At 39.9% G+C, this 26,977-nt stretch overlaps 3 protein-coding genes across 4 annotated transcripts; all 3 read left to right on the top strand.

Moving 5' to 3' along the window:
- Positions 1–3,342, top strand: pvalb9 (parvalbumin 9). Its single transcript, XM_026178993.1, has 5 exons — positions 1–268; positions 1,104–1,171; positions 1,663–1,795; positions 2,266–2,375; positions 3,060–3,342. The coding sequence occupies exons 2-5, from the start codon at positions 1,111–1,113 to the stop codon at positions 3,083–3,085; spliced, it is 330 nt and encodes a 109-aa protein (XP_026034778.1). The 5' UTR covers positions 1–268; positions 1,104–1,110; the 3' UTR covers positions 3,086–3,342.
- Positions 3,343–4,296: 954 nt separating this feature from the next.
- On the top strand, positions 4,297–18,664 carry ccz1 (CCZ1 vacuolar protein trafficking and biogenesis associated). The gene is made up of 17 exons (XM_026178991.1): positions 4,297–4,486; positions 5,970–6,045; positions 7,040–7,136; positions 7,229–7,326; positions 7,595–7,688; positions 7,832–7,912; positions 8,001–8,048; positions 10,314–10,397; positions 11,027–11,202; positions 11,791–11,872; positions 12,379–12,440; positions 14,716–14,827; positions 15,178–15,211; positions 15,378–15,495; positions 17,495–17,653; positions 18,182–18,309; positions 18,451–18,664. Exons 2-17 carry the CDS (start codon positions 6,032–6,034, stop codon positions 18,504–18,506), a joined length of 1,443 nt encoding a protein of 480 aa, XP_026034776.1. The 5' UTR covers positions 4,297–4,486; positions 5,970–6,031; the 3' UTR covers positions 18,507–18,664.
- A 2,078-nt stretch (positions 18,665–20,742) lies between these two features.
- Positions 20,743–26,877, top strand: dlgap5 (discs, large (Drosophila) homolog-associated protein 5). Of its 2 annotated transcripts, XM_026178986.1 has the most exons (19): positions 20,743–20,877; positions 21,771–22,018; positions 22,105–22,286; positions 22,461–22,535; positions 22,650–22,689; positions 22,788–22,865; positions 22,986–23,075; positions 23,190–23,270; positions 23,391–23,428; positions 23,522–23,772; positions 24,019–24,180; positions 24,269–24,357; positions 24,505–24,665; positions 24,755–24,856; positions 25,021–25,273; positions 25,361–25,938; positions 26,077–26,242; positions 26,405–26,448; positions 26,589–26,877. In XM_026178986.1, the coding sequence occupies exons 2-19, from the start codon at positions 21,781–21,783 to the stop codon at positions 26,697–26,699; spliced, it is 2,739 nt and encodes a 912-aa protein (XP_026034771.1). In that variant the 5' UTR covers positions 20,743–20,877; positions 21,771–21,780; the 3' UTR covers positions 26,700–26,877. The 2 variants fall into 2 exon arrangements, with proteins under 2 accessions (XP_026034771.1, XP_026034772.1); XM_026178987.1 differs by lacking the exon at positions 26,405–26,448 and having other exon boundaries at positions 20,745–20,877.
- Positions 26,878–26,977: the final 100 nt, after the last annotated feature.

Below are 26,977 nucleotides of genomic sequence, written 5' to 3'. Positions count from 1 at the left end.
TGCCATATGAGTAACGGGGGAAAGGGAGAGAGAGTAGGAGAATGTGCAGCGGATATAAACCGTAAAGGTTAATTGGACAGGTGAGCGGGTGAGGAACACGAGACGGAGGCGGCTGGCTGCGGGAGAATTTGATCCTCGGACAGATTGGAAACTCAAGCATCGCACTCGTCGTATATAAGGCAGAGCCAGCTGTCGGCAGCCACCAAAGAGTCTTATTTGCTGCTGCTGCTGCTGCTGCTGCTTTTGGACCCGGACCGAGGCAACTGCGGTGAGTAGCCCACAGCTGCACAGGTAAACTCTCAGTACAGGTGTGGTATCTGTCTGGTGTGGTCTGTTGGTGCAGTGGCACAGCCTTTAGACTATTTGGGTTACTTTTTCAGGGACGTGACGAAAGTTTTAAATTCGTCTAGCACTGCTTAATTCCTCCAAACATGACAGAAAGGTGAGATTTTTGACCAAAATACAGGTTCGGGCTGTTTCTGCTCATGCTTTTAACAGATTCCCCTAAAACAACCTGATAAAAACTTGCAGATCATTTTTTATCTACGTTTATTTTTTGTTTAAAGACAGCAAGCTGTCTAGCGCTCAGGGGAGGGTGTTTAAACTTTTCCTAGTTCTCTTTTTTATTCGTTCTGAAATGGAAGTTTAAGTATCACAAATTTTACTCCTTCCCTCCCTCTGTTGATTTTTTTTCTTGTAAAGTCCCTAAGTGCCAATTATTTTTGCACAGAGCCAATTAAGCACTTCAAACAAGGCCAAAAAAAAAAAAAAGCCGATTAACAAGCTCGCAGGGGAGATCCAATCAAAAAGCACAATTAACCTGGCATCAACGATAAGACAGAAAATATGTTTGGAGTTTTTTGATAAAATAGAGATTGTACATAAAACACATGAAGCCCACTCATCAAAAACTCATAACCTGAGGTCTTATGGGATGATGATATTAACCTAGATACCACTACAGATATTAAAAAAGGTAATCCAGTGTGATACAAAAGTGGGCTGAGAGGATATCAAACAGCCAAATGTAGGTTAAGATCATTAGAAAAAAGAAAAATACAGACCTATGTGTGTTTCTTTAAGACTTTTCTTCTATTTTGCAGGACCAACATGTCACTCACATCCATTCTTTCCGCTGACGACATCCAAAATGCCATTAAGGACTGTGAAGGTAGGATGTCAACTTATGCACACTGGACCACACAATAACTAAACATGATCAATTATGACGGTTGTATGACTTATATGCAAAATAAAATACATTAAATGCCGAATAAACGGTTGCTGTAGTCGAGTTCTTTGGTTTTGTTTTTGTTTTTGCAGAAAGGTGCATAATCTTCTCCACAGCTTTTCAATATTGTACAGTGTCCTCGCTACTAAAGTCGCACCCGCTTTAAATCGGAATTTATTTATTTATTTACTTTAAAAAGGGGGTTTTAATAATCTTCTCTGTTTTTTATATTTGTGGGGGCATGGCTGCTGGCTTTAAAAGTTTAAAAAAAGAAAGAAAAAAAGGGGGGAGGGAAGAGGAAAATCCCTCCCTCCGTCGCTGCAGACACATGCCGTTTTAATCTCCACATCACCTCCCGGCCCGGTGAACCTCACGGGTCAGCTCTGTTTCTGTATTTGTTTCTCTTTTTTTCAACATTTGTATGCTTTCAGCTCCGGACACTTTCTGCTACAAGAAGTTCTTTAAGCTGTGCGGCCTGTCCTCAAAGACACCCAAGGAGGTCAAAGATGTGTTCCAGATCCTCGACGAGGACAACAGCGGCTACATCGAGCACTCTGAGCTCAAGTGCGTAAAAGGATACGGCTCTCCCAGCTCTCCCAGAGGCGCTGAATCTTAGTCTTTTCTTTTCAATATGCACTTTTGTTCCTCTACCTGGATTTACTCCGTCAACTAACTGACCCAGTGCGGTGTGGCTTCATATTTAATGTGAATCTATCTCGTATTATTTCTCTGATAGAAAGAAAAAAAGAAAGAAGGAGGCTCGGTACATTAAATCACACAGTAGTACTCTATTACTGTGATGAATGTTAAGCTGTCTCGCAGTAATCCACTGTGAGTGGTGTTTTCATTTCATTTCTGTTACACAATTCATCCTTTTTTTGATAAGAGGTTTGACTTGTGCAGTCCAGTTTAGGAAGTGGTGTCTTTCTCCATGTTCTTATTATTTTCTGTTTTTAAAACATGCCGTATATTGTCATCCATAAATATCAGTCATGGATAAATATCATTGTGTTGCATTGTGTGTGTGCGTCTAGGTTTTTTCTGCAGCGGTTTATCCCCAGTGCACGGACACTGACTGACGCAGAAACCAAGAGCTTCATCTCAGCAGCTGATGATGACAGCGATGGCAAAATTGGAGTAGACGGTTGGTATCTGGTTTCTCACAAAAAAATCAGCATGTGGGCAGAAATGATCTTATTAGTTGGATTAAGACTCAGCTGGTGGAAATGAACCAACACAGGCTGTGCCAAAAGAGACGAACTGGGTGATATATGAGATTTAGTGTGTGTGTGTGTGTTTGTGTGTGTGTGTGTGTGTGTGTGTGTGTGTGTGTGTGTGTGTGTGTGTGTGTGTGTGTGTGTGTGTGTGGGAGGGGGGGGGTGTCTTTCACAAAGAATCAGAAAACATCAGAAAACCTTAAATGCACTATACATCTATGAGGTGAGAGAAGGTATTGTTTTTCTATAATGTTGAAATCCTGGGAATGTTTCATTGGTGTATTTTCTGATCCCTATTTAACCATTATGCCATGTGTGAACCACACATGTTGATATTAAGGTCATCATCATGCTCGATCATTTGCCCCAGTTTTACCCATTATCCATTTGCAAACAAAAAAGTTGTCTTAGTTAATAGGATGAAGGATTTAGGCGATCCAAAATGGACCGCTTTAGTCTGTGTTTATTGTTTATTTACCAGCTCTTCCCTAATCCTGGAGGGAATTGACACAAGATTTAGATTTGCTTGTTTTCTTGATTTTTGTCACGTGGCACATGCAGAGCTATGATTAATTCTGAGTATTCCTTTATTTGTTTATTCTTTTCCCCAGAATTCCAATCCATGGTCCTATCCTGAGTTTTCAGATGAAAAAAGTTCAAGCATTCAGGTCCTTTGGTCACTTTCCCACATCTGGAGTCTTCTGATCCACTTCCAGGGATTAAATATGTTTTCTATTAATGTCTGTGTGCACAAATTGCTTTAAAAAAGGCCTTTTTATTTTATTTTAAAGGCATCACAACTTAATGTGTCTTTTCATTATATTGGTATGTGGTTTCTCGTCTGTAGCATTCCCCCCTGACAATGAATGTGGTAAATAAACATGTGGAAACACACACACTTGTGAACTGACTGTGTATATATTAAACGAACTCATATTATGGTGTTTAGTATGCTTTGATGATAAAGTTATACGTAAAGCAGTGCTTAGCACTGGTGCATCATATCAAGACGTTTGTGGGTCTAAATTTCCCTGTCAAATGTCAGCCTTTGTTACAGAAAAGGCCTCTCCATGTGTTGCTCAAAGTCCAGAAGACATGCCTGTTAGATTATTTGGCTGTAGGTGTAGAAAAAAGGAAGATAAAGAAGCTTAAATTTATAGAATAAAATGGATATATGTAAATATTTGGACACAACTTGTAGTGTAAAGCACATTGTTGTCGGTAAGACCCGAAACACAACATATAAATGGCAGTCTAAATCAAAAACAAATACACACAAGATTACAGCTTTACTGGAGGTCAAAGGAGCTTGCAAAGAAAAGCATCTGGACTTCTTTAAGTTGCTTGAAGACGTTTCACCTCTCATCCGAGAAGCTTCTTCAGTTCATGAGAGGTGAAACGTCTTCAAGCAATCAAAATAAGTCCAGACGCTTTTCTTTGCAAGCTCCTTTGACTACGATGACCTGGATGACTGAGAACCTTCACAGACAGCTTTACTGGAGAATCAAAAGAAAAACAGTCTGGGTGCTGGCATGTTTTGGTGGCACTAATTCCTAAGTATCAACTGTACTATTCATCATTTATAACCTGAAATGTCCGTAATTAAGAAATGTATGTTTTAAAGATTTAATTTTATATAAAGATAAGATATAAAGGGTGCAAATTAAGAAAAAAAAAACATTTTAAAACGAAAAAGACAAACTTTGTATCTTGCTATTATGTATTTAAAAATTCTAATTCTGTAATATTATTGCACAGCAGTATGCTTACTCAGCAAAACGTGTTGTGGTCAGTTAAACTGGAGCACCCCACAGATCATTTGAACCCCCGATTTGGAGAGTAGGAAACTTTGTTTGAAAGCGGTTTGACCCGAGCGACTGAGCTTGTAGCACCTCGTAACTAAAAGCAGGAAGTTAAGGATGTGAAGTAGAATGCAAGCGGCTTCGCTTCCCATTAACACCATTTACGCATTAGTTCTTTTAATTTTCACTGTCTGTATCAGCGAGTACATGGACGTGTTGTGTTTATCTTCTGTAAGGTGAGTGTTACTGTCACGGTTCACTGACGGTTCCTCCGACAGCCAACACAAGCCTACAGCTAGCAGAGCCAAGCTAACAAGCTAGCTGCTCTGAGTGACTCCGGCTGGTCGCTGACTGGATGTTTGTCAATAGTAGTACACAATCACATAAATTTCCTTATGTGTTTGTTTTGTAGTTTATTATAACACATATTGTATAAAAATATCCAAGTATTTCTCTCTGCCGGCTAAAGTACAGTAGTAGCATTTCATTTGCAGTACCGTATGTGTACGAGACAATAATGACAAAATGTAAAACGAGTAGAAAACAAACACACCCCTTAAATGTAGAGGTGTAAGCGTCTGAACTATATCACTTTTATCTCCAGTAAATGAAGTGAACTGCTAAAATTTTACCTTGCGTGACCTAGTGCCTCTAACTTTAACCAAAATGGTCAAAAACTGGTACACCGTTTTATTATTATACACAGCAACATGGCTGCTAACTTTTAAATGCAAATATCTAATAAGCAAATCGCATGGCAGCAGTTCAGTGCATTTAGACACGTAGACATGATCAAGACGACCTGCTGAAGTTCAAACTGAAAATTAGAATGGAAAAGAAAGATGATTTTAAGTGGCTTTGAACGCAGCATCGTTGTTGATGCCAGACAAGCTGTTCTGAGCATTTCAGAAACTGCTGATCCACCGTCTCTAGGGTTTCCAGGGAAAGCGAAAATATCCAGTGAGCATCCAATTTTGGAATTAAAATGACTTGTTGATGGCAGAGGGGAATGTTTCTAGGTGATAGAAAGGCAAACTTATACAAATAACCACTAGTTTACAACCAAGGTATGCAGAAGAGCATTTTTGAAGGCATGACACGCCAAAGCTTGAATTGGGGGCTACAGCAGCAGAAGACCACACCGGGTACCACTACTGTCAACTAAGAACAGGAGATTGAAGCTGCAGTTCACACATGCTCGCCTAAATTTTGATTTCTCCTGCATCATTCAGAGGGTAGGCTTAGATTTTGGTGTAAACAACATGCTTTGTATCAACAGTTCAGGTTGCTATTGATGGTGTAATGGTGGGTGGAATATTGTCTTGGCACTCTCTTTGCCCCTCGACCATTGCTTAAACACTACAGTCTACTGTAGCATTCTTGCTGACCATGTTCATTACTTTATGACAACAGTGTAGCCATCTTCTGATGGCTTCTTCCAGCAGGGTAACAGAAAATACTCTGTGGAGGCCATTTAAGTACAGTAAGCGCAATCTTTAGATCTCAGTGAAATAGAGAACTAATGGAGTGAGAGATTCCCACCATGTATGTGTAGGCAACAAGTCTGCAGCAACTGTGTGATGCTATCATGTCAGTATTGGCCAGAATTTCTTAGGAATGTTTCCAGCGCCTTTTAAAATGTGTACCTTACCAGTAGTGTATTATTACCAATGGATTTGTGTCACTATATAACTGGATGTTGTTGTCTTTGTTTTGTAGGAACACGGCATGCTAACCAAACGGCCACTGGAGCAAAGGAAAGGCAGACACAAGTTACACTAATGCTGATGATCAGGTGAGTTTAGGTGACTGAATATTTTGGTCTTCCCTTTTTCCATGCAGTATTTTGGCCCCTATGCAATGTTTTGGTCTCTGTGCAATATTTTGGTCTCTGTGACCTTACCATTCCCATCCTAAATGATCATAGCCCCTCCACCCTTATTTATTTATTATATTATATTACTGCCCTTGTATACACCCCCACACTGCTTCTGTTTCAGTGTTTCTACATACACCGTGTATAGTCAGGGGTGCACATACGTGGTTCGCAGGTGCGCATTCGTTGTCAAAATAAAAGACGCGCACCAGATAAGAAGTTGCAATGCGCATTTGCGTACATATAAAAGCCACTGTTTTTGTCCGCTAGAGTGGGATTTTCACAGCATATTCTGCACTACATCTGTGTGCGTTCATCATTTGTTTGAAGCCAGTTCACCTCCTGCAACCACTTTTCTGAGTATACGCACTTCTTTTGCGGTTCGGACTCTTTCTGGCATTTCTTTGGAGGTGGAGGACCACCAAAGTAATTGCTTAAAGGAGCTTGCTTCTTCGACATCTTCAAGAGTTCTAGTCAAAGGTCTGTCCTCCTCCAGAAAATCTTATGTACGCAAACTGGCGTTGCAACTTCTTATCTGATGGACATCTTTTATTTTGACAGCGAATGTGCACCTGCAGACCACTTATGTGCACCCCTGTATATAGTTTAATCCCACACACACACACACACACACACACACACACACACACACACACACACACACACACACACACACACATGTATGTGTATTTATATATATATATATATATATATATATATGAAAATATGAAATATACTGCTTTTTCTTCTTTGTATATTATTTTCTTTACTTTTGCACCTTTGTGGTCTTGCTACCCAATTTCGCTGTGCAAAAAAGTGCACAATGACAATAAAAGGTCCAAGTCTAAGTATTACATAAGAGCAACTTGGATGGAGTCTAAAGGTATGTCACCTTTCTCTTTGTGTGCCACAGCCCCAAAATGGCCTCAGGAATGCAAGAGAAACAGTACACACCATCTTTACTCAGTTTTTTCATTTACAACCCCACGTTTGGACCTCGAGAAGGAGAGGTGAGTGAGACTCCCTGATAAAGAGTTCTTATGCAAACCTTTTTAGCCTTTAGATGAAAAAAGCATGCCTAATGCAAATATTTTTGTTTTAGGAAGAGAAAAAGATTCTGTTTTACCACCCCAGTGATGTTGAGAAGAACGAGAAGATCCGAAATGTCGGCCTTTGTGAGGCCATTGTGCAATTCACCAGGTATCAGTATTATGGTGTATATATTACTGCAGCAGCATCATGGCTGTATTTGCAGTCTATTTATTTGTACTTTGAGCATAAATTTAAGCGTTTGTAGCTGTGATGAAGCAAAAGGAAGCCTGAAGCACAATAGAAAAGGGAAATGTTGCAATAAGTGGTCAGATGCACACTGATAAATATCTAGTGTAAATACAGACAGAAATTTAAGAGCCGTGCGTGTTGTTTGGGTGTGTCGCCCTTCTTCACTGTCACATCCCCTTTGTTCCAGGACGTTCTGTCCAACAAAACCAGCTAAATCCCTGCACACACAGAAGAACCGGCAGTTTTTCTTTGAGCCCGAGGAAAATTTCTGGATGGTCATGGTATCTTGCAAGCTTATGTGTACATCACCTTCCCAGTATTTAGTCTTTGTCCAGAGTTTGTCTCCTTCATTTTAAATATCATTCTGCTCTTAACTCTGTAATGCTCCTTTGTGCTGTTTTATTAAAAAAAAATCCATCCTCAGGTGGTTCGAAATCCAATGATTGAGAAACCAAACAAAGATGGCAAACCACCTACAGTAGAATATCAGGAAGAGGAAATGCTTGTGAGTACTGAAAAGTATTCGTGTATGTCTTCATTGTTTATCTCTGAGTATTGCCAGTTGTACTTAGCTTCCCTCTTGCCTTTTGTAGGATACCGTTTATGGTGCAGTGGTAAGGCAGTGCTACAGCATGTATAAGGTGAGTTTGAGTGCGGTTTTAGAATTTGCCATACTTTTTAACATTTACAACACAAAAATCACTTAAACCACCAGTGTGATAAGTTGTTATTTAGCAACACAGACCCAAACCATGACACAGCCACCATCATGTTTTACAGATGAGGAAAAGGTTTTTATACTGGAATGCACTTTTTTTTAATGCATTCCATTTTAAGTCTCTTCTTTTTCTCTTCTTCAGAACAAAATGTTTATCATTCACATCAAAACGTCCTTTTTAAAATTATTTAGTCATTAAACATTCTCGCTTGTCAGCATGACTTTGAACAGAGTGCAGATGAGCTGTGGTGATGTTTTCAAGTTCAAGGTTCTTTATTTGTCACATGCATAGTTATACAAGTATAACACACAGTGAAATGTAGCCTGACACGCTCCTCGACATGTGCAAAAATTTTTGGGGGGGGGGGTGTAGAGGAAGAACATATTATATATATATATATATATATATATATATAGTATATACACTGGGTGAATGTGCAGTAGTAGCAGCAAGCAGGTGAATTCTGTACATTAATATGAATAGACATCTGACTATTTTACAGGATAGACAATATAAACATATTTAAAATTAAAGGAATTGAAATGTACATTGTGCCTTGGTTTAGTGTCTGGAAGAGTCCTGTCTCAGTCAATTATAGATGATGTGAGAGGGCGGGTGTGTGTGTTTAGGGCACGGATGGCTTGGGGATAGAAGCTCCTCTTGAGTCTCTCTGTCCTTGCCCGGAAGATGCGGAACCTTCTACCAGATTGCAGAAGTTGGAACAGTTTGTTGCCAGGATGGGACGGGTCCTTCAGTATCTGCGCTGCTCTAGTCCGGCATCTCCTGGTGTGTCCTGAAGCGGGGGGAGAGCAGTCCTGCAGCAGCGTTCTGCTGTACGGATCACTCTCTGGAGAGCTTTTTGGTCCTTCACACAGCTGTTCCCAAACCACGATGTCATGTTCTGTGTGAGGATGCTCTCCACAGCGCCTGTATAGAAAATCCTGAGGATCTTTGGAGAGACCCTGAACTTCCTCAGTTGTCGTAGGTGATACAGGCGCTGCCTAGCCTTTTTGGTCTGGACCTGAATGTGGGCAGCCCATGTCAGGTCTGAGGAGATGTGGACACCACGTTTTGACACAAACATCGTTGCTGTTCATTGTTCTTCTGCCGATGAGCTACTTAGCAAATTTGAAAGCGTCCTAGAGTGTGTGCTAGCTTACCATCTTCATAATGGTGATTCGTAAATAGTAAAATAGTTGGTTATATATCACTGATCTATTCTTATCTTTCTCAAAGCGCTTTATACAACGTGGCTCATTCACACACATTCATACTCTGAGCAACGCATTGTGGAGCACGACTTGGGGTTCGGTATCTATCTGTAGTCAAATGACTACTCTATTAAATCTTAAAATAATTTAAATAAATATGTAATTAATGTTAAATTACTAATGCTAGAGGTTCACAAACATTTCCCCTCACAAATACACATTTCACGGCTCTTGAAATGACATGAAATAGTACAATATATATTTGTTTGACTTGTTAAGAAATATAGAAAATGTCAAAGGGTTCCTGCTGCTGTGTGTAGTGATACATTTATCTTCTGGATGAAGAAATCTTTGACTTAAAGTTTAGTAAAGTAATTAAAATAAATGTCATTGCTTTTATCACATTTGTGTTAAAATTGTATTTTACTGCATTGGAGGCTTATTCTAATAAAAAGACCTTATTCGCTCAAAGCCATGTAATGACACCCTAGAGTAGTGTTTCTCAACTCTGCACCCCCAGAGGTACTCTGAAGTGTTGCAGGGGATTTTTTTTTTTTTTGTTCATTTATTAGATGTGTTCTTAATTCCCGAAATTATTCCTGAAATAAATAGTATTTTAAGTTCCTATTATTACTATTTTAAGGTTAATCTATAAGAGAAAAATGACAGACAAAATGTAAAAGTTGCAATCAGCTGAAAACACAGGAAGAAATTAAAAAGAAGGCAACATGGAGTCAGTAAACTACTGTTGTTTCATTTAAATTTAGTGCTGGTCTTTTCCGGTTGTAACACTTCTCATGAAGTCAGGTCTGTGCATTATGTTGAGGGAATTTTGCTTGAAATACGTAATGAAAGGATTACATTACTGGGGGGAATGTTGAATCATTGCTCTTGAGTGTCACACATTACTAATTTATACCTGTATGATGCCAAAATAAGTCATGTTTTAACAATGCTCATTTTCCTCATGCTGTAGCTCTTCAATGGCACCTTTTCCAGAGCAATGCAAGCTGGCGGAGTGGAGCTGCTCATGCAGAAACTTGAGAAATTCTTCTACAGGGTAATAAATACTCACAAGCCATAACATTTTTGTTGCTAGGCGGATATGTTTTGAGTTCAGATCATGCATGCATGTATATTGACCTTGCTTTGACAGGATGATTCCCTTAGAATGCCGGCATGTGTGTTTTTAACAGAACTCATTCGAGCCTGACTGTCCTTGTTATCACAAGGGTTTCCCTCACTGATGACAGTTGTCATAGGGACACTGTTTATTTGTGAATGCTCCCGTTACTCTTGGAAAGCTGTAAGATGTTTGCAGTCATGGTTGACGTCTTGATCGTTGTCTTGCCCCCATTATTTGTCTTCACGTCACACTTCTGTCAACTAGCCGGAACATTGCTTTTAAGGAGCTGCTTTAAAAATTAATTTCTAATTAGGGAATACCCTTCATCCATTAACACGGGCTTCCCTGTCCACCATGAAATCTAAAGACGGGGAGAAAGAGAGAGGCTGTGGTGTGCTTGTCAGAGGTTGAATGTCAATGCGGTACAAGTCAAAGAGTTTCTTATATCCTCTTTTCTGTATTGAACTGTAAGCAAGCACTTGTGGGCAGGTAAACTAAACCCTTTCTTTTTTGCGTCTCCTGTGTCTGTGTGTGTCCGTGTGTTATCACGCTGGGGTTTCCAGTATCTGCAGACTCTCCACTTGCAGTCCTGCGACCTGCTCGATGTATTCGGAGGCATCAGCTTCTTCCCATTGGACAAGATGACCTACCTGAAGATCCAGTCTTTTGTCAACAGAGTGGAGGAGAGCCTCAGTCTGATCAAATACACAGCCTTCCTGTATAATGACCAACTTATCTGGTATACAACACTTGTTGATGCTGTGCTTTAAACTGTATGTTTGTCCATCAAACCCACCATCTGTCAAATTTGACTGAGCCATCCGGTGTATTAAGGTAAAATCCTGTGCTGGCATCAGCACACGAATAATGGCATGCTGGGTAAACAGTGGTGGTTCTAAACACAGCAGTTAATCCTCTTTGTGGTTTATGCACTCCCTGACATGTCACTTGTTTTTAATTGTGCTGTCGGCCACCGGCTCTGTGTGTAAGCACAGGGGGAATTACATGATCGCTAATGAAATTACTTGAGAGCAGCATAATCGTTCACTGTGAACTGAAGATGGACAAACAGGAAGGAATATTTAATTACTGTGCAAATTAAGCAGCTGCATCTGCTGCACAGCACTCATTGAATCCCATTTATAGCCACTGCTGAACAGCAAATAGTAAGGCATTTTCTCTTAATATCTATCCAGTGATCCATAACACATTTGACAGCACACCTGATAAAAATGAATCCATGCATTTAGTTGTTTTTTTTTTTTTTCATTAGTGCAATGTGACGTTTACAAGGTGTCATTTTTTGGCATCGTGGTCGTGTTTACAGGAGCGGGCTGGAACAAGATGACATGAGGATCCTGTACAAATATCTGACCACCTCGCTTTTCCCCAGACACTCAGAACCAGAGGTAGGTGGAGTGAAAAAAGTGGACTTCTGCAGAACTCCAGCCCACTAGATTATTTTAAGGGCAAATCGAGGAATGGTCAAAGGAGGTGTCATGACTGTAGAGAAGAGGACCACTGCTTCACGATATTGCATAGTGTATATCATATGACAACATGGCTAACTTGTCTTGATAAATCTGTACAGCTAATGCTAAGCTTTTTATATAATTTGTAAAACAGGTCTGTGTCCATGGTTTTGTTAGTTTCCATAGAAGGATCCACCGTCATTAAAACATACAAAGCTACTGTAGCATTTAGAGCAGTTTGGCTCACTGGGATCATTTGCACAAACGTTGACCCCATTATCTGAAACTTTGGCTGTGTTTAATATAAATATCTGACACTTTAGTAATATAATGATTATTTTCTGACAGAAAATATGACCTAAAATAAGGAAAGCATAATAGATCTACTTAAATAATTGGCTAAACAATCCATAATTTTACTCTCTTGTATTTGCTTGTTTCAGTTGGCTGGCAGGGACTCCCCAATGAGACCAGAAGTTGCTGGAAATTTGTTGCACTATGGGAGGTAAGTCTATGATCCCTGCGCCCATCTCTTTTAATCCAACCCCCTGCAGTGGTGCGGTTACTAGAGTAATGTCATTCGTGGGCCAAGGCATCCCAGATACGTCAAAAGGCATGTTCTGGATGCACATATGAATGATAAGATACAGATGCATGTGTGTGTGACACCATGTGTGATTTCGACCCACTGACAAGCAAATTAGATAACGAGGTAACTCCCTTGGCTAACACACCGTACTGTTAGCCAAGGGGTGGAGTATCACTCCAGCCTCGAGAGGTTTCAACTTTCTATTTTGTTTCCGTGTCCATGTGTAACAGGAGAAAGTTTGCTCAGGTGTTGCCTCCCTGCCAAAGCTTATGTCTGCATGCTGCTTAACTAACTTGTGTCTCACGATGATGTAAAGTTGCTACAGTGGTCCGAGTGTGACTCTTGCTGAAATTACACGGGACAGACGACACAGCATTTCTTGAAAAATGCTGAGAAATGTTTTTTAAATCAAGACAAGGTATTGCAGTAATGGAAGTTGCATAGGATTGCAGAGTCTGTTGGACAACACTACACAATAGACGTGCATTTAATTGGAAACATTAAATTGTTACACATAATTTTCAATTCAATTCAATAAAACTTTATTGATCCTGAAGGTTGACCCCGAAGGAAATTGGGTTAAGGCTGCCGACCTTTGCCAGCGCTGACTTACCCTTCTGACCATACATGCATTACACAAACATCACATGGGGAAGACAGGTCAGAGAGGTATAACAATGGAAAATGCACCACATAAGGAAAGATAAGGAGAAAAAAACACCTCTGCACATGAAAAAACTCTAAATACACCAAAGAAACACATGACAAGCAACAGGGGTGTGTAAAGGGTGAGAGACAGCCGATTTAGACAGTGCATCCGGGCCTGCGTGCACTGGTCTCCTTGATCCACCGTCAGCATCGGAAGGGAATAAGCGTCGAAGGCGTTTGGAAAGGGAGGGGGGATGAGTGTGTGCATATCAGTGTATATGTATGTGTGTGCGTGTCCAGAGTTCAGCTGAGACAGTGTCCTTTGCCCTGCTAGGCTAAGTAAACAGTCTTCCAGCCAACCCAGGTGGCCTTGGAATGGGAAGGAACAGACTAAACACAGTCGTTATCAGGGTGTTTTTTGTTCGGCTCCAGCCTTGCGACCGCAGCTGGCGCCGAGAGGGTATCCGCATGAAGTGATGGTGCTTTTTACTTTAGTGCGAACAACTCATATGAATTTCAAAGCTGTTCTAACAGTCCAACACTGGTCTCTCAATCTCCCGTTGGAGAGCCGTGAGCTTTCTATGATGTTATCCAAACTTACGTTCTGTGATGTTGTCGTTTTTTTTGCTCAAAGAGCAGGTTCTGAGAACTCACGACCGCAGTTTAAGTGGTTTCTCTAAATTCCTGTGTAACTATATAACAGTGAATTCGTTGTTCTGTTGTGAACAAAAGAGGCATAAACGGTTTTTGCTCCTGAGAACATTAAGCTCATATTTGTGTGGTAAATTCCTGATTAGATTTGGTGCCATCCATTATTGGCTTTAGGCTAATATGCTACTTTACTACAACTGTTGATTATTATGGAGAAACGTGCACTGTGATGATTCATAACACATCAGTCAAAACAAATAAATACTTCGTCTTCCGGAGATTACAAATACATCTACGCAATTTCAGGGCCATCCATCCAACAGATGTTGAGATAGTAGATAGATTCATAGAAATCTAATGTGATTAGAAATAATACCTTAACTGCTTCTCAGAGGATGAGCTTTTCCTGTTTTGGAAACCTCATGTGCTCCCAGCATCACGCATATCTTAATATTTTCATTCCCATCATTCTTCAGGTTCATTTCTTAACTCTTTCCCCCATAAAGATGACATTTGATGACCTCCCCAGTACCCTTAATGACGAGTTTATATCAGTATATTTTAATAAAGATGTGGTTTGATAACCATTAAAATAGTTTCCAGGTTTTTCTAAGGGAAGCTGCATTGGCAGAGACCACCCTCTCACATCCAGTCATGTTGTTCTATAAACAGGCCTGAAATATGATAGAAACTGTTCAGCTCAGGGTTACTCCTGGTTTCAAGGGGTAAAGAGTCAATAGCATCGTGTGCTTTTGTTTTTTGGTGTGTTTTAGGCACCAATTGAGCTTTCTGATTTTCAGTCATTTGGTTTTGAGTAATTAGATCATCTGTTTTGATTTTGATACCTGGTCTGTGAATATGAACCCAGGCACACTGCGTCTGTCTTTTTCAGGTTTTTGACAGGACCTACAAATCTGAAAGATCCGGAGGCCAAATTCCGATTTCCAAAAATATTCGTCTCTGCAGAGGACGGCTACGAGGAGCTGCATCTGATTGTTTACAAGGTACAGTAGGTTAAATGCAACACTCTGGCATGACAGGCTTGTTTCATTTCTCTTGATTTATTTAGTTTTGATTCTTTTTTTTTTTTCTAATGCATTAAAAATGAGTGGGCAGTTGTTATTCATTTTTAGGAGGATTCTTGTAATCTGTGACTGGGGGGGATTTAACCTTTTTTTCTGTTTATGAATAGTAGATTTGGGATAAAATATATTCCACTGCTCTGTCAAACGATGTGGACTTCAGGGATTAGTGCGCGGAATTTTAAAATGATGAAGTATATCCCGCACATTAGTGTGATTCCTGGCCTGTGTGACCTTGATTTTAACCTGCAGTGATCTGCTTTGATCTCCAGGCAATGAGTGCAGCAGCTTGTTTTATGATCAGTGGTAAGTGTGTGTGCCCTCCCGGTTTAATGATGAAAGTTCACTTTCATTTTGCTTTTTTCAGTTCGGCATTTTGATGTTTTTGCTGCTCTTATAAAACGTAATTATTACATTTTCCTCACCTTATGTCCAGTAACAGCTGACAGTTCACTCGTCTGTTTCCTAATAGCCTCTGTGGAGCTGACGAGGGAGTTCTGTGAGCAGTTGGACAGCTTGGTGGGCCCTCAGCTTACTTTGCTGGCTTCTGATATTTGTGAACAGTTCACAATCAACCGCAGGATATCAGGGTTTGTTGCAATTTCTCCTCTTTCCTAGCTTTTAGCTTGGCATGTTCCTGATCTAATCTCTATGTGGTGCTGCTACGCTTACCTCAGCTTCATTTTACAGAGAATACAGGGCATAATGATGCACCTCTGGGCAAATTACAAATATTGTTGATATAAAAAGTGATACGGACAAAATGCCATACCTACAGCAGATATTTATTCATTTTATTTTAAAATTATACATAAAGATTGCAACACAAAACCAGGGTTTAGAAACTAGACATACATCTTATTGTTTGTAGCTCAAGAGTTTAATATTATATGTTTACGACATTGAAGGACTATTTGTGTGCTTACAGTATTGTGCAAAAATCTTGAGCCACCCCTTATTTATTTATTATATTTTGCTTCCAAGCAGCCAGACTTTCTTGTAATATTATAACATATAAAACTGCATCTTTAGATACTTTGTTACTAGCAGCCTGCCACAAAAACACATCAACGTTTTCCCAATTCCTTAGTTAAATCTTCAAAAATGGCAAAGAGAACACAGTTTGAAATGCATGAAATTGTATTTTTGCACCAAGTAGTTTGATTTTGTGCAGTGTTATGAAGAAATGTGGAGAAACTTTACAAGTGGATGTCAAGAAGTCATTTTTAAAGAACTGGAGTGAAAATCAGTGGCGACTAACTAGAGTGATGAATCCACATTTGAAATGTTTGGTTCAACTTTTCATCAGTATGTACTGAGGAGTCAGGTGAACAGTATAACCCTGAGTGTCTGCTTGGTGGAGGCTTTATCATGGTTTGGGCTTCATTGCAGCCAGTGGGGATCTTGCCAAAATTGATGGAATCCAGAAAAGTACCAGCAGGTTTGGTCCACCATAAAATACCATCTAGAAAGTATTTGATTGGCTCCAGTGTCATTTTTCAGCAATGATAGTGATCCCAGACCCAAGGCCAAAGCATACCTGGGTAGAAAAACACGAGACTTTTGCACATTACTGTATTCAAAATAAATCAAATAGTTTTTTTCTACTTGTGCCTTTGTACAGTATCAGGAAGACTGGGAGGATATTTAAAGGCAATCTGAACTCCAAAATTAGAAAATGAGGCTAGAAAAGAGCGGTCTCAGGTCTCTTTTCAGAATAACGTACCTTAATGTCATTTGTGCGTCATATTTGTAAGTATCGATGACATTCATGTTTCTGTCAGTCAGTCTGCTATAACTAGAAAGCTGATTGATTTGTGTGCTTGGTGATTACACTTCCCACTTTGCTTGTCATTGGCCTGTAGCATTAGCTCTGCCTGGCTGGCAGTGATAGATGAGACTCTTACTATCACTGGGTAGCATCATGTCACTACTTAGGGGTAACTCAAGCAGTACAGCTTTAAGGACTGGCATCCTGGTCAACGCTCCTTTAATTCCAGCAGTTAGCTTCAGACACGGCTCGGCAGGTAATCCAAACCTGACCGAGGCAGTTTGATGGGCTCCTTTTTAATCACCCTAGTGAAGAATCCACTCAATAAATAATGCCACTGCAAATTTATCAGCTAGCTTTCAGGTCTGTGTCCTGGTTTGGCCTCGTCCAATGGTAAATAATTACACACATCATGTATAAAAATCACCTATTTGAATACATTCACACACATGTCCATAGATGCAGTTTAGGCACTTTTGTTAAGTAAACTCCAGCTCATTAACTTGGCACAGCGTGGGTAACCAATGAAGCAGGGATAAGTAAAATGATACCTTGGTTTAAGGCTTCATTTGGTAACAGTATGGTTTTAGAGACTGGCCCAGCCTCTTTAACTTTGTTTGTCTCTTACTCTAACCGATCTTACTGGATATCAAGGTAACACACATTTCATGCAGATTTTGAAAAGCTGTGCTGGCACCTTAAAGTCATAAATCCCAGGTTCTCTAAACTATCAGGTATAAAGGATAATTTGTAATACTAACATTTTATCGGCACTTTTTATAAGTTGCTTAACTTTTGCTTACTTTTGTTACTTTCAGGCCAGAAAAGGAGCCCCAGTTTAAGTTCATTTACTTCAACCACATGAACCTGGCAGAGAAGAGCACTATCCACATGAGGAAGACCGCCAGTGTTTGCCTCACCTCTGTCCATCCTGACCTCATGAAGATCCTGGGAGATATCAATTGTGACTTTGCCAGGTAAAATCAGAGGACACTTTAGTGAAACTTAAGCTATATTTACTAAGTGCCATCAGGCATTTCTTCGAGAGTTCTCTAATGACAGTTCACAGATAAGATAGGTGGTACTGCTGGTGTTCCTAATGGTGACCAGAGAGGATAAAGAATTGATTAGTTTTGGTTTATATAAAAATAAATAATAATAATAATAATAAGAGTGATCACAGCAGCATTAGACCATCTTTAGTTGTGTATTTTAGAATCAAACAAAGAAGATGTGTACAAGTACAAACTCATTTTCCCAGCGTTTCAGCACAGCCGTGTAATTTTCAGTTTTATTACGACACTCCTGGGATCTTTGCATATCCACATTCTTTCCGTCTTCGAAGCAACTTATTACACTGCAATCCTGCAGTGTAATAAGTTGGGGGGTTTTGAGTAGGTTAAAATGTTCTCTGGTACATTACATGATCTCTCAAGCAACAAAGAGCCCACTGTGAATGTGGTGAACACCTTCGTTTGAAACATGTAGTTCTTTCTGTCTTTCAGGGTTGACGAAGATGAGGAAATCATCGTAAAAGCTATGACAGACTACTGGGTAGTCGGCAAAAAGTCAGACCAGAGAGAACTGTACGTGATCCTGAATCAGAAGAACGCCAATCTGATCGAAGTAAACGGTACGTCTCCCCTATTTGGCATAAAGCAAATGTATGTCATTCTTACCAAAAGTACACCATCTGTCCCAGTAATCTCCTCTTCTCCTTACGTTGACCCTTGTCTTTTTTTTTCCCCTTTTTCTTTTTTTTTTATTACTTTAGAGGAAGTTAAGCGGCTTTGTGCGACGCAGTTCAACAACATATTTTTCTTGGATTAATGGTGAAGACACTAAAAACTGTTGCAGGGTATCTTGACAGCATCAGCGTAATGCAATAATTGCATCGTGAAATTAACAATAACAATGAAAAGATTCCTCACATCGATTTGGTTTTTTTATTTAACCTTGAAAAATTGTAATTTTTCTTCTGTAATTAAGTGTAAAAAAAAGAGAAAAAAATCCAGGTTTTGACTGTATGTGTAATTTTCTTTCTTTCATTTTCTTTGTACATACTTGAGCGATTTGAAACAATTTTCTTTCGCATTAAAATGTGTTCATACACTTTTATAATGAACATATGACACTTTTTCAAATATATTTAAAAACTGACATGCTCATACTCCGGCTTTATTTGATGATTCCGATGCCATGTCAAAAGATTTGTGGTTTGTAAACAACTGCCCTAACTTCAAATAAATTAAGAACCAATTTTCTGCAGTGTACTGAATATTTTAAGTCTCTTTGGCTTTAGACACAAAAGCGAGTAAAGGTTTTGGAAACTCCACAACATCATTCTGATCATGAGTCACTGAAGTCAGGAAAACTCATTAAAATGTAAAGAATAATAAGGTGTGGGTCACCTCTTTGATAACTGTTCAGTGCAAATTAATTGAAGGTAAGTGAGTAGATGGTAGCATTACTTAGGTTTTTGTGGCCTGTTTTCTTTGTTTTGCTTTGTTGTTTTTTTTTTTTTTACATTTTATAACAAAGACATCTGTTCAAAATAATTAATTCCAGTTACTTTAAAAATAAAAAGGATGAGGATGGGCTAGAATAACACAAATATTAACTTGTGATGAACTCCTGGAGCACTTGAAACATGCCAGAGATCATAGAAATCTACTGTTCCGTGGTTCTTGGTAAATAACAGAGAGCACTGAATTCTTGGCACCTATGACATATTAAGCTTGTAATATCTTTTTTTGGTGCTTTTACAGGAAATGTAGTTAGCAAAATCTTACAAAAAATCTCATGAATTAGGCTTGAACAGCTTTTTCTTTTGGTTTTGTCTGAACTACATCCTAACTTGTACTTCGTCCTTTGTCCTGCAGGGGAAAAGGACAGAAAATGTGATGACATATTATCTCTTAAAAACACAGTTGCGAGTTTTGTTGACAGAGAGGTTAGAAATGTAATATTTAGTCAGGTTTTTTTAATGACCTTTAAAACACAAGTGTTGTTACTATTTTAGGACTTAAATCCACCATAAAACAAAAATGATCATGACTCAAAAATGTATTTGTGTTGATGTTACTTCATTTGGTTGTTGAACTACACTACACAGAGTTTCATGTGGAGAGAAAAAAAGGTGTGTACATTTATATATGCTGTTGGAAATTTTCTCACCTGTTTATGCTCTCCTTGTTTGAGTTATGACTTTGTCGCTGGTCTCAGAGTCAATTCTGGTCTAACAGGCAAGTTACACAAGAGTGATGTGGACACTGAAGTCTGCATAAGGTACACAAAGGAGTAAATGGAGTGTGTATAGCACTTGGTGCAGTGGCCCCCTGCCCCCAAGCTAGGCAACTGGCTCCAGCAGATCCTAGGAACAACATCAAGATCTCTGTCCAGAAGAGTGCAGTCCTAGAAACAGCTACTGCGCAGGACCCTGAAGCTCCCAGGTCCCAAGCTTGAAGGATAAAAATCACCTGCAGGGGGAAGAGGAGGGAAAAAAAACAGAGCTATTATAATTTATTTGGCTTCAAAATATCACTTTTTAAATCTTCTGTCTAATTGAGAAATGTATTAAACTTATTTATGATGAACACTTTTATTTGCATCACATTGTACAATCATTTCATTAGTTTTCTGTGGATGCATGTGTATTTTTATTTTAGGTTGCTTTGCAAAGTAACAAATAATGATTTACAGTTCATTTCATTCCACATGGATTTAACCCACATAGCTGATTGCTGATTATAAATAATTCCCGTGTTCAACTATATCAGCTAAACAACTTAATATTAATACTAATTGTTACCCTTCCTACTGTAAATGCCTGATTTTATCAGACACATGCATATTGTGTAATTATACAGGGTTTGACCTTTAAAAAAAAAAAAAAAAAGAATTTATTCCAAGCAAACGTTTTTATACAATTTTTTTCTCCACTTTTCTGGACTAATTTCAGCACACAATGGAAAGTTGTTACAACAGCAACAAAATAATCAGAAGAAGAAGAAAAGAAACTAACCAATCAGGGCTCACGTACGACTTGCAGCCAATCAGCGTAAACTTGGACAAATTTTAAAAACTCACCCGCCATGATTGTTATGTTTCTGCACTGAGCGTGTACGTTGCGCTGTCAGGTTTTAGTAAGTAGACAAAAAAGAAAAGAAAAATATTGTACCTCTTTGGAAAAAGAAAAAAGGTAAGTTGGGTTTTTAATCATAAAAGTTGTTCACTTAGATATATTTGTTAACGGAACGTTGAACTCTGCGCGAGTCCTTCTGTCAACAGTCGCGGTGGAGTGGGTTACAAAACTAGCATTGGTTGAATAATTAGCTCGTGTTCCTGGTTCGCCTTTGAAAGTATCTATTTCTACTCACTACACTTTTTAGTAGCAGTAGAACAAAACACTGTGCTGGCTCACGTTTATTTTCTCCAATTTTTGCCTTATTATATTTTGCTTTTACTCAGGTATGTAGTTGGTGTAAGGTTCACGTCTCCTTCAAATCATACTTTAATCCAGTAACACTGACGTTGACATTTGTTTGCAGAGAAACCACCAAGGAAAAAATTAAGCCATCGCGACGCCATTCCTGTCGTTGTTTTAACGCAATTGTTTGAATTTCCGGAGAATAAGAAAAGCGGGAGGGGAAAAAACACAGCGTCAATATTTTTGATCTGTTGGTTGTTGCGTCTGCAAGCTTGTAGCTAAACAGGCCAAAATGAAGCCGTTTTTGCCGTGTTACCATTTATAGTGCCTAGCCTATACCACATACTAAGAAGTGTTTTTTGTTTTTTTTTTGTTTTTTCCCCTGACAGCTCTTGCTCAGTACATTGTCCATGTTTTGGGAATTATTTTTGTGTGGTTTTAAAATTGCCACCACATGAATAATGACACTAATACGTTTAAAAACTGCCTAATTTCTATTCTTATAGCTGATTACAACACAAAAAACGAAAAAATTTTGCCATTCAGTTTTTGATCCCTCTCGTTTTTATCTAATATGACAAATGTCTCCTAATGTCTGTAATATCTATTGCATGCAATCTGCAGTACCTTTCAAAACATTATGTTTCCCTTCTTGAAAAATCCAGATACCTGATTATGGAGTCACGATTTGCTCACCTGCGGCAGCGGGACACCAGTGTGTCGATGCTTAGGGTAAAAATGTCTCGGAGAAGGTCTCATTCCCAGAAGGAGAATCGAGAACGTACTGTGAACACCCGGAGGCAGCTGGATAAACTCCCAGAGCTGGAAATGTCCTCCCTGAATGCCTCTATTGCAGTGGCCAATATGTCAACCATACAAGAGAAGACGAAAAACAATGAAAAACCTGCTAAAGGTATGGCTTCACAGTTTAAAAAAAAAAAAATGGACTGCTCTAGCTCTAGCTGATTTGTGCCCTTTCCCATGCTTGTTACTCCACAGCAAAAGCAGTGGAAGATAGGCTGAAACAGCTCGAGCGCTGGAAGGAGCGGAAGGCTCTTGAGAAGGAGAAAGAGAAGAGGGAAAGGGAACGTAAAGGGGTGTTTAAGATTGGTCTGTATCATCCAACGGGAACCATTACCTCACTACCTGCTGTCCCAGATGCCTCAGCAAAAATCCAAGAGGTAAGAGGGGACTTATCAAAAAACACTTTAGGTAACTTATTATAAAACAAGTCTGTGAATCACATCCCTATCTTTTTGTTGGTTCTTTCATAACTGTGATGACCACATGATATCAGAGGATATTCTTTTTGGTCTCAGTGGAATTTATTTATTTATTTTTGGTTATGTTTTCAGAAAAAGGCGAACACGGCTCCATCCCAAAGTATTAGAGTCACTCGTTCAATGAAACAGCAGCAGCAAGTGGAGAAGGTACTGTTTTCTTCCACGCATGCACCATTGTTTTCACAAGTTTCGTATTTAACTATTTAAAACAAAAAACTAATACTTTGTTCATTTGTTTTTCTATTGCCTCAATTTCTGCAGCCTCTGAAGATACAAGATCCAAATACTGGACTGAAGAAGGGTAAATTAACTGAATGCCCCTTAACTGAATTTTTATTTTTTTAAATGCAGCTTTTGATTAGAAGCAGTTTTAGTAATGACTTTCTTCTCTTTCTGTAGGACAACCTGCTGTGGAAAGATCAACAAGGACCCGGCTAGCTTCTGCCAAGCCTGCATCAACTACGACCAAGACCAAAGGTACAAATAATTTAAAAAAAACTGCCCTTGAAACCAGCCATTGAGCTTTGTTTGTTTTGCAGTACTGCAATCCTGTGTTTAGCTCTTAATTTGTGTCTGTATTATCCCATTCTACCATAGAAGCACCTGCCGTACGAGCTTTGTCAACCAGATCTGCCAACAGACCTCCAGTTCCTGTGGTAAAAGGCAAACCTAAGGACAAGACTGCAGGTATTGTCTGGTTTGGAAGCTCATTTCATATCGAAACTGGGAAGGGAAGTTAAGAAATGGCGTTGAGGGATTAAAACAAATGGATATTTGTTTGTGTTTAATGTCTCTCACCAGTGTCCGATGCAAGAACCACAAGGAGCCGAGCAAATCTTAATCCTGTGGCTCCCCTGTCTGGTGCACAAAGGAACTGTAAAGGTATCATGAACCATAAAACCAAAACAAAATTTGTTCCAAATGTGTCTGCCTCACTTTACATTGTGAACAGTTGTTGGAATTTCTCTCACCATTTTTGTTGTCCTTCTTTATGAAACACAGAAGCAGTCAATGACACTATCCATCATGCTGTCTCAGAGGTGAGCAGTTCAGTGAAACACACGACAAACTAAACTTGTGAAACTTTTAAGTAACTTGGAGTTTAATTGCTTTGCTGCTCCTGTCGTGTGCAGGAACCTGAGCTGACAGTGCCTGAGATGCAGGACATTGAGAAAAGACCTAGTCCTCCCAGCCCGACACCATGTGCTGAGGAAGAAGACATGGTGGTGGATCAATCTCCAGCCAAGCCTGTTTCTGCTGATCTCGTCCCATCGACATCCTCATTTGCTCCAGAAGGTTTTCTCTTCCAGGCTCCGACTGGCTTGTCATCCTTCAAGTTTGAGCCTCTCACACCTCGTTCAGCAGACTCCTTCCTTACACCAAGGTCTGCTTCTTTTTTCCGTTTCATCTGCTCAAATTTTCCTTTTGCTAAATATGTACTGAAACACTGATGTTGGCCACAGTATTGCAAAACACCAATTAATAGATGTGTTTACTGCTGTTGTTACTCAGCATTACTGTGACGAGTCAGGCAGTATCTTTTCTTTTTTCTTTTGGGCCCTTTTTAAAGAAAATATGTAGGCTTTAGAATTTCAGTCAATCTAAAAGCAGTGCTGTTCTTTCCATCCAGCTCCAGCTTCAACCTTCCACCAGCCCCCGTATTCAGTGATGAGCAGAGCGAATCGTGTCCACCTAAATCGCCTCTGCGCTCTCCTCCTCATACCTCTCCCACGGTTGCCCCTCCAAGTCCAGGTGGATCAGTGGAAACCAAGCACGACGTACCATATTTCAGGTACTTTTCATATTGTTTAGTCTTTCAAAAAAGAACGCCTTTTTTTTTTTTTTTGTCTTTTAAAAACATTTTCTTTTAAATGCTTCAGATCAGAAATGGCCAATGAGACAGAGAGACTGATGAGCTTGTCTCTCCACTGGGAGTCTAAAGTGGAGGATGAGTCCATCCCAGAAGAAAGTGAGTTTATCTTCTACACCAATTGATTATTAAAACCTTGAATATTTAATTTTGGTTCTGTAGATAGTGGTTGTTTTTCATATGAGGAAAATGGTGGATTTCTCTGACTAATAGTAATTTTGTTATCTTCTTTCTCATCGTGTTCAGTGAGAGATCGCATGCGCACAGCTGTTGGCCAAGCACGGCTGTTGATGAAAGAACGCTTCAACCAATTCAGCGGTCTGGTGGACGACTGTGAGCTAGGCCGAGGGGAGAAGATCACCACCTGCACTGACCTGCAGGGGTTCTGGGACATGGTTTATTACCAGGTGATGCCTCGAGAGGTGCAACACACACATTAACACGCAAACAAGGAGAAGTGACCTAACATCGGTTTTGCACTCTTTCCGCATTCCAGGTCGAGGATGTCAACAAGAAGTTTGACGCTCTGAAAGAAGCGGAGGAGCGAGGCTGGGTGGAGGAGCACAAGCCTCCACCACGACAGAAGAAAGTAGTTAAGGTAAAGATTCCTAATTTAAGCTTTGGTTCAATAATACTGCTTTACTTTTGTCAACACACAGCTGTGCCATCATAAAACTGAGTTTTATGGTTGCTGTTTCTGTAGTCATTTGCATATGAAGGCCTCCGTGTTTAAGAAAACAGCTTGTCCCGTCTTTTTCACAGAAACAGCTAGCAGCATCTGCCAAGCCTGCAGGAACTAATGCAGCAGCTAAGGCTCGTCTGGCTGCCGCAAAAGCAGCCATGAAAGCCAAAAAGCAGGCAGCTGAGGCAGAGAAGGCAGCCGGTGCTGCTAACACTGAAGACTGTCTCGTCTTGAGCTCTCAGAATCCACACCCACAAGCAGGGGCTCAAAGGCAGGACACAGTGGTCTTTGATGGAGGCTTCTTCCAGGTGGAGAGCCCAGCTAAACAATCAGGTGACTTGCATGCCAAAAGTTTGGACTTTGGATGACTCTGGATTTGGTCTAATCATATTGCACATGTTGGGTTTTTTCTTTGTTCAGTTAGGAGATCCAGCCATTTAAATGCTGCTGTGCTGCCTGGGGTCTCTCCCTGCTCCACATATCTCTCACCTAGAAGGGTCACCCGGCGCTCCCTTGCGTTGGCTCAGACACCTGTTCAACATGTTCACGCACCCGCACACCTCCGCCTCACTCTCAGACAAACCCCAGAACCAAAGTCTCAGTGCGGCACTCCTCAGGCGACCCAGAGCAGAAGGGACATCGTGAACATCTCAATGGATTTCTCACCTGTCAAGGAAGTGATTTCAGATGACACCCAACCTGACGGATGCCCTGCACAAGTGTCAGAAAAAGTCTTCACAGACATTCCCTCTGTTCCACAACTCCTTCCAGCAATCCTCGAGCCAGCCGAGGATGTAACTGTTGATAACCCTGCCAGTCCAGCAGTTCCAGGCTCTCCGTGCAAACAACCTGCCGTGCCCCCAGCTCCTGAGCCCTCATCAGCCCCGAGCTTTACACTGTCGCCCTGTGCAACTCCTAGCCAACCTTCCGTCTCTTCATCTGCTGTGCAGGGCCTAGTGGAGACTCTGTGTCACACACCAGACAGCACAGTCGTTGAGGTAAAATAAATTTCCCTCTCAATTCTGTTTTGTGCTTCAGAACAAATTTATTTTTTATTTTTTTTTATTTTTTGGGGGGGGGGGGGGGGGGGTGTTTTCTAGCCATGTAATGAATATATTATTCTCTCGTAATTTTAGGAAATTTCTGGACTGGATTTTGAGAGATACCTCCAGCCCTCAGACAGATGCAGCCTGTCACCAAGGGACACAGTTGCGACAGAGACACTGTCACCCATGGCAGTGGATGTAGCGATGGAGAGTCCTAGAGGACAAGCTACGAACTTTCTTACTGAGAAAGAGTCTGGTAAGACTAATGTTTTATAACTTGGCAACACTAACTAATGAAAGAGATTTTTATGTTGAAGTGTTGTTGTTGTTTTTTTTGGGGGGGGGTTGTCACCACATTTTTAAAAACTACACATTTTCACCATTTTATTCATTCTTTTGCTCACTTCTGTCACGACAGCACTGCCAGTGGTGTCTTCGGTGTTAACTCGTCACTCACGACAGGTCAAAGTTTTTCCACTTTTCTTCTAAACACTAGGGTTTTATGGAGTGGTTAAGTAGATAGATCGATCCTAATGTTTTGTCCAAAATTGTCTTTGTGATTTTTCTCTTTGGATTTTTTTTTTTTCCCTTTTATTCTTTAGGTACAGACAGCAGAGTCTGCCTTGCTTCTCTTCACCCCAGACCTGAAGGACAAGATACGCCAGTCAGTCTGTCCGAGTGACCTCATGGTCTTCACCCCTCCTAATATTTAGTAAAGAGACTGAAGAAAGTAAAGAAGTGTTTATTTTTGACTTGTTTTAGCAACTTTTTACACTTTTTAATATTTAAAAAAACAAAACAAAAAAAAAAAAAGATTTTTGACGTTCTTAGATGAGTAGAAAAGTTTTCTCACGCAAAGTTCTAATTAAAGTTTTGGTTACAACCAATAAAGAACTCTGTATCTATATCCAATCACAAATGAACAAAATGCTCAACGCTGTTATTACTGACTGCTTTTATTTGTTAAAACGGGATACACAAACAGAATCAT

Source organism: Astatotilapia calliptera, chromosome 8, assembly GCF_900246225.1.
Source record: "Astatotilapia calliptera chromosome 8, fAstCal1.2, whole genome shotgun sequence".
Lineage (NCBI taxonomy): Eukaryota > Metazoa > Chordata > Actinopteri > Cichliformes > Cichlidae > Astatotilapia > Astatotilapia calliptera.
Note: the sequence above shows the minus strand (reverse complement) of the source record. Positions and strands in the feature narration are given on the sequence as shown.

Bases quoted from the DNA above. Each gene is read 5' to 3' on its own strand.
- pvalb9 (XM_026178993.1), top strand. From the start codon at position 1,111: ATGTCACTCACATCCATTCTTTCCGCTGACGACATCCAAAATGCCATT. The intron at 1,172-1,662 runs GTAGGATGTCAA...GTATGCTTTCAG, and splicing joins TGCCATTAAGGACTGTGAAG to CTCCGGACACTTTCTGCTAC. The intron at 1,796-2,265 runs GTGCGTAAAAGG...GTGTGCGTCTAG, and splicing joins ATCGAGCACTCTGAGCTCAA to GTTTTTTCTGCAGCGGTTTA.
- ccz1 (XM_026178991.1), top strand. The intron at 7,327-7,594 runs GTATCAGTATTA...CCTTTGTTCCAG, and splicing joins GCCATTGTGCAATTCACCAG to GACGTTCTGTCCAACAAAAC. The intron at 14,828-15,177 runs GTACAGTAGGTT...TTTGATCTCCAG, and splicing joins TGCATCTGATTGTTTACAAG to GCAATGAGTGCAGCAGCTTG.
- dlgap5 (XM_026178986.1), top strand. From the start codon at position 21,781: ATGGAGTCACGATTTGCTCACCTGCGGCAGCGGGACACCAGTGTGTCG. The intron at 23,773-24,018 runs GTCTGCTTCTTT...CTTTCCATCCAG, and splicing joins GACTCCTTCCTTACACCAAG to CTCCAGCTTCAACCTTCCAC. The intron at 25,939-26,076 runs GTAAAATAAATT...TCGTAATTTTAG, and splicing joins CAGACAGCACAGTCGTTGAG to GAAATTTCTGGACTGGATTT.